Here is a 13,209-nt window from a genome sequence, read left to right as displayed (position 1 = left end):
TTAATTATGAATGAAATAGACTTATAAAATGACGTTTTACTCACATATTCTACGGAGTTGGGTTATATTTATAAATGACTTGTCCATATTGTATGGAGAAGAGCTTGCTTTTGAACAATTCATTTACACAAATTCTTCTATGAGACGGTCTCACCGTGAGACATGCTTCATACTTAAGATAAATAGCCCAATAATAGAAACTTTTAGTTTGTGGCCTGCTTTTGAGATTGTCTCACTGTGAGACGATCTCATACAAGACAGGTTGATTCATTTATGTGATGCTTGTGCAATGTGCACACGTTTTTATGTGGTGTTGTATTTGGTTTGTTTGGTGTATATTAAAACATGAAGACTGATGAGTTTGAGAAATGTGCCCAATATTTACGGTGGAGTTCTGTTATCAAACATATTTTGAAGAAGCTTTGATCCTTGTCTTGAAATGGATGTAGTTGAACAATGTTTTGGAAGTGAACTCCCTGAGTGTTTGAAGAAGCACAAATATTGCTTTAATGAGCAAATCAACAAGGCATTAGGTAAAACTCCCCAAGCAAGTCCTTGAACAAGTGCAACAAGCACTTAGCTGACTCGAACAAACATAAACTTGCTCAAGCGAGCAAGTTTATTTTCTTGCTTTGTTAGTCTTTTTGTCCACTTTACTTCCCATCTTTTTCTTTATATATATTTAGGCATTAATATGTTTAACAAGATAAGCCATATGCTTAAGTTTGTGCTTTTCTATCTTGTCAAGTCCACAAATTTCGCCTTCTCTTAGTATCGACACAAAATGACTAAATCCCACGAACATTAATCAACATCTACAATGAGGAAACTCATATACTAAAAACATATATACAATTTCAATCATTAGAACATGTGTTAAGTCACAGGTGGAATCAACCATATAAAAAGATAATTTATTTACAACCCCTTTTCGCTATGAGTCGTTGTCCATCGCATTACTAGCCATCTCTTGAAACCGACTGTCTACATAAACACAAACAAAAAATAATCACCAAAAACAGTGTGAGTTCAAACAACTTCTGGTAGGAACAACTAAACATTCAACATGTTGCTCATGTTCTTCACCTGTTCCTTTCGCCTCCGGATGGTGACCTTCTTAACTGCATATCTTGATGTCCCTTCATGTCCATAAATGTATTTCTTGTATGCGTTCTTCTACATCGATTCCACAAATTTTCGCCTGACTTTTCAAAGATAAAAATAACTACACTAGAACACTACAACTAGAGAGGAGGTTAGGAACACATGGCATGAGTTTAAATAAACTAGATTAATATTTAGTGCAAGTAAACAAAGGGAGTACTATTTACTAGGGTTATTTTTAGAAAAAATGAGGTTGCACTGAAACACAGTAAGAGAGCTCCAACCTGGAAGGTTGCGAAGGAAAGGAGCTGTCACCTCGGCCAGTTGAATCAGCTATAAATCCACTTTCAGCCATCTTCACACCCAATCCAATGCAATAGAGACGCTTACATGACATGCCCAAGATATTATAAAAGGATGGTAGAGCCCATATATTCTGCCTTTACAACACACATAATAAGGGACCATTTTGCAAAGTCCAAACAAAATTCAAAGTAAAAATACTAAACTTGCATTCAAAAGCACACCGTAAATATTAGGAAACTGTTCCAGTTCAACTGGAGCAAGGTCAGGAATCTTTCCCCGTAATTGCGGCAATATATTGATAGAACTGAAAAAGTCCAACAAAGAATGGGAACAGGGCCAGTGGGGAGCGCAAGTTTCATATGAAAAATGTATCCCATTTGAGTTGATTGAAATGTAATATGCTCCAATACCACCTTAAATCACTGTAAATATCTTCTAATATAACTAGAAGCAGGAGATAAAAGAGACAGAAAAGTTCCATTCTAGTATTATGATCTGTTCCCTAAAATCATCCGCAAGGACGAGTTAGTTGATCTCATATAAAAAAGACTAACCTAGTCGTATTTCCCGATCTAAAAAGAAGTTGCCACAGAGCAGCACGAGTATAGATTGTTACCTACGGGATTTGGGAACGATATTAGTTTGACTTGACAAAACGCAGAGTGGTTAAATATCTGTAGAGCCCAGGCTGATAATCAGTTTATATAATGTTCAAAGATACTATAGCGAAGATTCCTTGTCAGTGTCAAAACAACCTAAGTGTGGGCACAATTTAGGGAAACAACTACCCAACATGATAATGACAAACAGGTCCTTAAACATAGCCCACAAATTGAGTCACATGTCTGCACTACTAGATCTCCAACTTGAAACTGGTTGTTTGGGCAAGAGAAAATAGAAATGGTGGGCTTGCTTCATTATTAGATCAAAACAAAAGGTCCCTACATGTGTTACTACAGTAATCAAGGTCACAAAACTTGCCATGAGACCAACTTGAAGCTAATAAAACAGAAACCAATACACTAATTCATAAGAAAATATAAGGATACATAAAGAGACCAGAAGCAAAATAAATCTGTCTGGCTATGTATAACTAATAATACTAAGATCTAGCAAGGACCACAGGAATTGAGAAATCAAATTAACCAAGAAAACTAAAAGGAGTACCTCTGAGTCACAATATAATGATCTTTTGGGCAAGCATCTATGTAAACATGAAGAAATATCAAAAGCACCACCAAGCAATATTGAATCAAAGGCAGCCCAATCCACAAAATAAAATTGCATTTATTCACCTGTAGGCTGTAGCTCACATGAGACAACCAAGGAAAGCAATAGACTCAAACCAATACTCCATCCCTATTTATTTTCCCCAAAGCTCTCATACCCATGGATGATGCTGAAAGGTAATCAACGTGTATGTATAAGAATATGCATTAAGAATTGCCTCAAGGATGTATTCCATGCTTGAAGCTTACAAAATGTAAGCCAAAAGGAAGAATAAAGGCATAAAAATCACATTTTCAAAAATGGAATTCAATCAGCAAAACTAGATAGGAATTGCAGCAATTCTATTAAGCATTAAGCAAATGCCAAACCACAATAAATTATTTTTGAATGTGTTTAGTTTAAAATAGGTTTAGTCAGAGTCATTTGGAGTAATTGGATAAAATAAATGCAAGAAACACTAAATCATCCACTCTTGAAGAGGGAAAAAAAGTTCAACATTGAAAATAAAAATCCAAAATCAATTCTTTACCTACTTCTTCTGGCCTCCTTTCAGATATTTGTTCAGTATAAAACTCCTATCAATGTCCTTGCTAGTTGCTATAACACATGTCCAATCCCTCCCCCCACCCTTCCTTCCCATTGCTCCTTATTAAGTTCCTATTTCTTCCCTTATCATTTAATTTCCGCCCTCCGGTGCCTCTCCTTCCACATTGATCAAAAAAATGGTAAGATTAACAAGCTAAGTCATAACTCATGCTAAACCCATCCTGCTCCACTAAATCAACCAAACACAAACAGGAGTAAGAGGTCATCGGACCTTCCAAACAAAAGGCTTGCGTTGGACGATGATTTTGTGTCAGACTGAACAAATCTGGCCTAGTACCATCACTATTAATGGAAACAATGAAAAGGGTCGATCTAATCTTAGATGACCCAATGAATTTATACAAGTAATTAGAGGTCTCATAGAACATTCAAAATAATGTTCCCAAATCAGTCTTTAGTAACAGCATTCCATCACCCCCAATGTCATTAAGTGACTCTCACCTTAGCAAAATTAGGAGGTTTAGAAGCACCCAACCTTGCCTTTGTAAAATAAACAGATTTCCAATTGACCCTTGATAGCATCATTGTTTCCCAACTTTACATAAATAAGAACACATGGTTTAACAAGTCATTTTACCATAGTCCATTATAATCCGAAATCCAATAACTATGTAGCTTTGGCTCTATCGATTATTTGAATCTTCGAGAAAGAAGCAAAAAAAGTAATTTTTTAAAAAATAAAAATGAGTCACTTGATTTACGAAAAGTTAGGCAAATTTAGGTTTCACAAATTCATTTAATGAACATTTTGGAAGCTTTGTGCAACATCGTACATAAGCAACTGAACCAAAACATACGCAAGCTTTTAGAAGAAAACTAATATTCTCCAACAAAATCATCCATGAAAATGCAATCTAAGAGTATCAAGACCTCACAGCAAAAGAAGAGATGATCATAATCAACAAAAAGAACCATTTTTAAGAATAATGAGGTTGATTGTGGAAGACTAAATGGGAGATATATTCAATGTTATCACAATTGTGGTTTGAGCAGTTTGAATTTATGCTTTCAAGTCAAATTTTCTATACCAAAAACTCAAGTCCCGCTCCTTTACAAGGCTAATTTATCTTACTACAACTGTAAATCATTAAGAACCTAACTTGTGTACACAAAGGCTCACTCGACTACACAATTGGCTAGTTGAATTTTTTTGTTTTTTTTTTTTGAATTTTGAAAATAGAAGAAAGCATGCAGAGAAGTTATCACCCGGTCAGGTGTCATTGTTTGACACCAGAAGAACATGACCAAACGAAATTTGTACCCTCAGCAGCTCAGCTGCTAGAACCACAAACGAATTAACTCAGAAAAGTTGACAGTCTTTTGGTAATTGCAGATGACGACTGGAATTAGCCTGCAACAAGTTACCAAGTTGTTTTAGAACTCCCATTTATCTATCAGGCACCACGGCTTAATGCAACAAAACCTATTCAAAACTGATTATAAGCAGAAGAAATTAATACATTTGGCTAATTGCAAGGAAACCAGAATCTGGAAATAAACTAATCAAATAAGGTAGCTATTGTAACGCCCATGAAAGTGCAAAACAAAGATGCAGATGAAGATACAGATGCAGCTACAACAAAATTGGACCTGGATGTGCATCAAACCAAGCAAAAGTCCAAATTAAGTGATGCAACCAAAGATAGATAAATGTAACCACCAATTAAGTCTTGAATACAAAAGATGACACTAATATGATTTTGCATACTTGAAAAGAAACCTGAGGTCAAACGTAAAGTTTTATTTGGGGACATTAAAAATTTTACTAAAATCCAAAAGAACAAAAGGAATAAGGAAAAATACCAAAGGAGAGCCCAAAACACAAACTCTACCAAAGTTAAACAACCCTAAAAAAAAGCATAAAAAAAAGAGTAGTCCCACCTAGTAGGGTTTACCACCCTCTATCACATGAGAAACTATACAAAATGACATCCCAAAAATAGGAATTAAACCACTAGGCCAAACGCTCCCAACACAAGAGGAGAAACACACAAACAAAAAAAAAAGAAACAAAAACTAGTCCAAAGAGAGAAAGCAATAAGACCATCTCACATGATTAAGATAGCCCAAGCCTAACTTGGAGATCTCCACAAAAACGTATAGGGAGAGCCCCACAACACTTAAATAAACAGTCAGGAGCAGCAGGGGACTCCACCCAATACGTAGCATCCAGAAACACAATGTCAAAGAGAGAAGCAGCAGTCCTCACAGCACACTGGAGCACTACCCACGTCCTTGGGCAGCCACCTGCATAGGAAGCATCTGGATTGCCAGACAGCAGCAGCAGCAGAACACCACGGCCAGCAGCAGGTGAACCAGATAGGAGCAGCACAGGATATACGAACAGAAGAAGACAGTGAGCAATACTTTTATTGGCCTGTTTGCAAAGCCCGTAAACTTGATTATAGTGAATTCCCCAACGATACATACAATCAACCATGGAAGATTTTTCCTTGAACCACAAGAAGATGAAATTGTTGTAAAAGAGGCTTCTCCGAGCTACTTTATCAAACTGTCCAAGGAGGTGACAGTACGCATCAAATGTAAAAATACTGCGCGGTGGCATCCCAATCTGTCCATTGTAAACCAATGTCCCTCAAATCTAGGATTTTCTTGAACATCCACAATACAGTTGAGGGAATTAGACTGTCATGGTGCGCCTGCAGATTAGTACTACAACACAAATGAAAGACAAGAGAAATAGGGACAGTAGTCGTATATTCAATTAGAAAAAGAAGGAAAGACAAGAGAAGAAGGTTTAAGAAATAGAATTGCTTGTAGAGAGTAGAACACTCCCTTGAGCTCTTAGAGTGGCTCAATGACTCCCAAGTGTTTAGCACCCAAATGATACTACAAGCATATCCCAAACTAACGCCTACTCCTCTGCTTATATAGCCAGGGAAATATTACAAAATACAGATCATCACTTATAACTAACTATTCTATGTAACCGGCAGTTAGTTATCCTACTCCTTCCTTTTTCTTGAATGCATATATTTAATTAACGATATGGGCCATCTTTCTTCTATGACAATACCCGCCCCAACGAGAGACACCTTGTCCTCAAGGTGGAAGTCAGAAAATAAAGTGGAGATGTTGTGGTACAGCTCCCATGTCGCCTCTGAATCCGGAAGCCCCTTCGATTTGATGAGTACTTCTGATGCATGTAGCGGCTGGTCAGGTTCCTTGCGAATCCCCAATAATTCTGCTGGCTCAACAAGCAATTCCAAGGATGGCGACAACTGTGATGGTATGTAAGTTGGATTAAAGGTAGCTCCATTAGCTATCTTGAGTTGCGGGATGTGGAATACCGAATGAATTTTGCAACTCTTTAGTAACAACAGTTCCGATTTTATCAATTACTTCGAACGGGCCATAGAACCTTGCAGCCAATTTATCACACAAGCTATGAGCTAGTGACTGCTTTTCGTAAGGTTGTAATTTTAGAAGGAAACATCCCTCCTCTTTTTGTCAGCCATTTCTTCATACGGTGTTGAACTCAAAGCAAGTGAAAACACAAAACATCCAAAATTGCATCACGTTCCTTGAGCCATTGCTCGAGACTATCTACGAGGGTAACATTATTGCTTAGTCGCACAAGAGAAAGAAGGGAACGACCATAAAGAGCCATGAAGGGAGACATCTTATGGACATATAAGGTGCAATGTTGTAACAATATTCCACCCAGTCCAACCATTTAGCCCAATGTCAAGGTTGTCCATCAACAAAACAGCGAAGAAAGGTTTCTAATGCTTGATTGACTACCTCACTTTGTCCGTCCATTTGTGAATGGTAAGTTGTACTTCGTAGGAGGAGAATTACTTGTAGACGAAACAACTCGGACCAAAAAGCACTCATAAAGATTTGGTCACAATCTGAAATAATGGATGAGGGAAGTATGTGGAGACGTATTATCTCTCATACAAAAAAGGCTGCCATTGAGTGAGCCATGAAAGGATGTTTAAGACCAAGGAAATGAGCATACTTGGATAGTCAATCAACCACCACCAAAATAGTATCATACCCACCCAATTTGGGTAAGCCTTCTACATCCATGGTGAGATCCTCCCAAACATGTTCCCGAATGGGCAATGATTGTAAGAGGCTTGCTGGTGTATGAGATGCCTTTATTGTTGGCAAATAAGGCACTCCCGTACAAAGTGTGTGACTGATTTCCGCATTCCTACCCAAAACCAATCCTCGGCTAAACGAAGATAGGTCTTATACTCACCATTCTGCCCGCCACTAGCAGTCGTATGATACTCATTCAATAACTTGTCAACAGTCACTGAGGTGCTAGGAATAGCCATATGTCCCTTGTACTGTAAAAGATAACGAGATAGTGTATACCTTGAAATTTCTCCACCTTGTGCTGTTAATTCTTTTTTAATTCTGCCCAATGTAGCATCTTTATTATCCACCTCCCTTAGAAACTCCCAATCTACCCAGCTATCGGTTATTAGCGAATGTATGCCTCATTGATGGCATGGTTTTTAGAAAACGCATCAGCCGCCTTATTAGTTATTTCCGCCCTGAATTGGATCTCAAAATTATACCCCATCAGCTTGCTAACCCACTACTGATACTCAGCTCCTACCTCCCTTCATTCGAGAATAAATCTCAAGCTTCTCTGATCTGTCCAAACGACGAAATGCCTTCCAATTAAATAATGTCGTCTTTTCGGAATTGCCAATACTATCACCATCAGTTTCTTTTCATAAATGGATTTTGCTTGTCCACGAGCTCCAAGGGCCTTGCTGAAATAGGCAATGAGATGCTTATTTTGTGAAAGGACGACGCCTAACCCTATGCCTGATGCGTCTGCCTCGACCACTAATGGTATGGAAAATCTAGTCTAGCTAATACAGGGATTGTGTGAATTATTTTCTTCAGTTCTTCAAAAGCTGTTGTGGCTTTGTTAGTCCAACCAAAACAATTTTTCTTGAACTAGTGAGTCAAAGGAGCTGCCAAATGTGTGTACTTATGAATAAATCTAGGATAATACCCAATTAGCCCTAAAAATCCATGTATCTCCTTCAAATTTCATGGTATCCCCCAAACCTGCATAGCACGTATTTTATTCGGACCAAGCGCTACCCCTTCCCCCAACATAATGCAACCCAAATAAACTACTTAATTTCGGCCAATGTCACATTTTTTGCTTGCATAAAGGCCATGTTGTGCTAACAACTCGAACACAAGGGATAAACGCGAAACATGCTCACCCATGGGAGCGCTATACATTAAAATATCATTGAGGAAGACAAGGACGAACTGACAAAGGAATGGTCCATACATGTCATTCATCAATGACTGAAAGGTAGCCAGGGCATTTGACAACCCGAAAGGCATGACAAGAATTTCATAATGATCTTCTTGGGTGCAAAAGGCAGTTTAATTAATATCATCTTTCTTCATTTGTATCTGAGGGTATCCCGACTTCAAATCCAACTTAGAAAATATTCTAGCCCCATGTAATTCATCCTACAGTTCCTCGAGCACCGGGATAGGATATTTATCACCAACAATTTCTTTGTTCAACACCCGGTAATCCACAAAAAGTCGCCATGACCCATCCTTTTATTTTACTAGTAGCACGGCGCTTGAAAACGGACTACAAGTAGGTTGTATGATCCTGGCACGCATCATATCAGTCACCATCCTTTTAGTCTCTTCCTTCTGGATTTGAGGATACCGGTAAGGGCGAATGATAATTGGGTTTGCCCCATTTTTGAGCACAATCTGGTGCTGTGGAGGCAAACCATGGGGCATTTTAAAAACCTCTACGAATTGTTCCATAACTACTCTGAGCTCCTCTGGAACTTCTGGAAGCTTTTCTTCAATACCTTCGGCTTCTTGGACTCCTAAACTAGTTAATTCCACCAACAACCCACCTCCCTCGACTTAAGAATATTACCTTGGTTCCCTTCCAATTAAATTGCATGATCTGCATTTCCGATTATTTGGAAATTGTTCCCAACTTAGGAAGCCACTCAATGCCTCATATGATATCAACATGCCCCAATTCCAAGGGTAAGTAATTTTCACATACATATTGCCTCTAATTCCAATTCAACCTCCTTGCAATGCCTAGAGAGACGCCAAATTCTTCGGCAGAAGTCACCGACATTGCCATCTCTCGTACAAGTTTTGGAGTGATGAAATTATGAGTTACTCCTGGATCAACCATAACTACCACCTTCGTTCTACCAACCTTGCCCTCAAGTTTCATTGTTTTTGGGTTATCAATTCCCACATCCGAGTTCAAGGAAATACTAATAGGTGACTCACCCACCTCTTCCGATTTTGCTTCAATGTCCTCATTGTACACGCTTAACTTTTCTTGTAAACATAGTCGATTCTCCATTTTTCGTCACAACAATTTGAGATAACGATATAACGGGGAAAATGCCGATCGAGTTGCATAAAGAACATAAATTACTAGACCAATAACTAATAAACATTATTACTTCTCTAGCCATGCAACATTATTGCCTCTTTGATTCTATCAGAAAGAGAAAAGGAGAATATAAATACTAAAAATTGAAAGATCACTTCAGTTAGATCCTTGACAATGAACGTTTGGTGTTTTTATGGCTCATATATAGTAGTAAGACAACTCTATGCAGAAGATATTCTTCATTTGACTAAAAACACAATAAAATAAAATAATTACACCTTTAACTAGTATTTTGCTCCATCTCCCACATCTTATAGAAATGAACTACAGTCAAAATCCCAACAAGGCAAAAGAAATGCTAAAGACGAGAACCTCCAAATACATAATCTTGATAGGATCGCTCAAAACTTCAACAACTAAGAGTTGCCAACACCAAAATTTAAGATCAAAAAATTAACTCTCAAAACAAGAAAGAAATCTAGCATAACACCAAGCACAACAGCTTTTGAACCACATTAGCTTAATCAAATAATAAACACCACATAATAACAGTCTTCCTCCTATCTTCCAATTCATATAAAATAAGTGATCAAAGAAAACCATATTCCACCACCTAAATGAAGCACCTAGGTTCTAGCATGACAACACATAACATTTAGTTGCCCGAATGTCATCAACAAAATGGCCTTTTCTTAGGAAGAGCATAAGGAGATCTCGGATGTACAAGGAAGTTTTTGATTGGCAAAAATTACAAAACACATAAAAATGCCTAAGCCTTGATCCCAACTATATAGGGTCGGCTACATGAACTAAATCTAATCGATTTGATCGATTGTCGTTGCCAAAAAACATATATCATTCAACCATCGTCTTTAATATCGTTCTGCATATTAGAATGATTATCATTCATCCACAAAAATTCTCCTCCTCCATTTCTATGTATCTATTGTCATTAGCTCTTCAAGTTCTAATTTTTCATGTCATTGTTCACTCTGTCCATACACATCATGCTTTTGGCCTACTTCTTAAGCCTCTAAGCTCCTCAAAGCTCCAAACTTCAACAATGCATTTCTTGGTGTTCTTTGCACATAACTATACTAACATAAATGATGTTCTCTCATTTTAAGACAACAAATACTAACCATAAAAAACAACTAGACCAGTATAATTTTAAAAACATAAGTGAAAAACCTTATGTAATTCTTTATAGCACAGCCTTACATTTTATTTTTTATTTACAGAGATCCAGTCTTGTATTGCAAATTTTGCACAACTTTTTGCCATAGCTATTTAATTTATCATGTGAATTTGTCCATAGATTTATAAAAAAAAAATTTAAAAATCAAGAGCCAAAACTAATAACTTTATCAATATTTTATATTTTAAATAACCAAACCTGAAATTAGTTCCAATAAAAATAAGCACAAATTAAAAAGAAATGTTAAAAGTCTCTAACCCATACAACATTCCATTATATTTGTCAATCCCATCTTCGCTGAAGTAAGCTTCAGTAATCTTTTGAAAAACCAGCCAGGTAAGTAAACTATCAGAACCAGCTTGATGTGACTGTCCAACCATACGATCCACTTCTATTAATTGAGCAACCCGATCCAACCCACCATACAAACCATCACAAAATTTAATCATATATTTCACATCAAACATCCTAGACCCAAAAAATACTTTCAACAACTTAAGGAACGTACTAAGTTTACTGGGTAATGGAACTTGAGTCAAAACCTTGAAAAGATAAGCAAAATCATATGCGCAATGAAACGTCACCCAAGTGATATCATCACCATTACAAACTAATCCAGATGACATCATCAACTCCGCAAATTTCACTGTATCAACTCCGTTTTTCCGATTCAACTCAAAATTAATCCCCGTAGTCCTCAACAAAGCGATAGAATCAGGTGCGTGATAATCGTTGGCGACATCAAAATCACGAAAATTAAACTGCCAAATATACCTATACTTAGGGTCTCCAAGATCCGGAAGATTTCCATTCGAATCAACAAAAGTTAACCCTAATTGAATAATCTTCAAAGCGTCAACATTTTGCTTCAATAGAGAATAATGAACGGCGGATGAAACTTGATTAGTGTAGAGATTTCCATGAACTTTTCGGAAAACAACGCCAGGAAATTCAGTGTCCATTGCAACGAAACAGAATTTTCGGATGATAGATCGGATTAATCGAAACTCATGATCGAGGTTTTCCGACCATACTTCCCGGATCTTAATGGAACCAACATTGGCCATGAAGAGATGCATACAACAATAATTAGAAATCAGGATTTATGATTTTGAGATAATCAAAACTAGGGTTTTAAATTAGATGGTGACACAAGAAAATTGGGGAGGTTTCAGAGCTCGTTTTATAATAGTGAACGAGAGATTTGAGTACATAGAGATGATTACTGTTTACTATTGATTTTCCGATGTTTTTGCTATTTTTTATAAGCTTTGTAATGGAATTTTTTTCTCTAAAAAAATGATGTCATAAGACAAAACTTCCAACATATTCCATAAAGTTTTTATTTACTAAAATTTATCTATGTATGACTAAATATTTTTTTTCTAAGGTTATAATATTTTTACGGTTCTACTAAATAATATAGTAACTTTTTTTCTCTAGAAAATACTACTCGTATTATTTACAAAAATAACTATTTATAATCATATCAGTACACATATCATATTATTATAACTAGTAAATATGGCTAAATAACAAGATTTAGAAATAAATACCCGTACTCCTCTACGAAAAGAGCATAACTAATATCACACAATCATATGAAAAGATAAAAACTGTATCAATGCACAAGTACGTGAGGATGTTGTTCTACAAAAGCAATGTAAACTTCATATTCATCCCACAACCATCAAATGAACTCAATTCTAAACACCAACAAAACAAACCAAGAATCTACCATTTCTAGCCAAATGTTAAAGTGTTCATTATTGCTCATATGTGGTCATAAACGAAAAATATGAATAGAATATATCTCTTTGTAAACTTGAGAAGTAACTTTTACTATTACCAATTAATTTTAGTAGTGAATCTCCTCTGTATTTGTATGTGGGTTACCCCATTTCATTCTTATTTGAGCTGCTAATGCCCATTCCAGTGATGTGAAATGCTTCTCACATGTGAAGTATTTTCAACACTCTCCCACAAATGTGAGTCACATCATATCCAATTAAAAGTACCTTCAGCTCTGATATCATTATAGGCTGTGATAATTCGTCATATAATATGTAAAAAACGAAAAAATTTGAATTACTTGACAAGGAATAAATATTTGGTCGGGTTTGGCAATTATAAGTAATCACTTCAATTTTGTAAATTAGTAAGTGATTACTTTAAGGTTATAAATGACCACTTTAAATATTATTAAAAGTGATCAATTGGTCACTAAAAGATTGTAACTTATGGCCGTAAGTAGAGGTATTCATTTTGGTTTATTTCAGGTCAGGTGTTTTAGCTTAGTTCGAATTTAAATTCTGTATTTGTTTTAGTTTTTATATAACTCTAAATACATTTTTGAAGTCAGATT

General features: G+C 36.4%; 1 protein-coding gene across 20 annotated transcripts; it reads right to left on the bottom strand.

The window, feature by feature from the left end:
• Positions 1-810: 810 nt before the first annotated feature.
• LOC130814133 (probable CCR4-associated factor 1 homolog 11) lies at positions 811-12,139 on the bottom strand. 20 transcript variants are annotated; one of them, XM_057680168.1, is made up of 5 exons: positions 11,103-12,125; positions 4,453-4,597; positions 2,706-2,809; positions 1,087-1,544; positions 811-984 (listed from the first exon to the last, which is right to left on the bottom strand). In XM_057680168.1, the coding sequence occupies exons 1-2, from the start codon at positions 11,921-11,923 to the stop codon at positions 4,525-4,527; spliced, it is 894 nt and encodes a 297-aa protein (XP_057536151.1). In that variant the 5' UTR covers positions 11,924-12,125; the 3' UTR covers positions 811-984; positions 1,087-1,544; positions 2,706-2,809; positions 4,453-4,524. The 20 variants fall into 20 exon arrangements, with proteins under 20 accessions (XP_057536151.1, XP_057536153.1, XP_057536144.1 ...); XM_057680170.1 differs by having other exon boundaries at positions 1,087-1,201; positions 1,389-4,597; positions 11,103-12,139; XM_057680161.1 differs by having other exon boundaries at positions 1,087-1,205; positions 1,389-4,597.
• Between the last annotated feature and the right edge of the window lie 1,070 nt (positions 12,140-13,209).

This window comes from Amaranthus tricolor, chromosome 5 (assembly GCF_026212465.1).
Source record: "Amaranthus tricolor cultivar Red isolate AtriRed21 chromosome 5, ASM2621246v1, whole genome shotgun sequence".
NCBI lineage: Eukaryota > Viridiplantae > Streptophyta > Magnoliopsida > Caryophyllales > Amaranthaceae > Amaranthus > Amaranthus tricolor.
The sequence above is the reverse complement of the archived record's forward strand: the minus strand, read 5'-3'. Positions and strand labels throughout refer to the sequence as shown.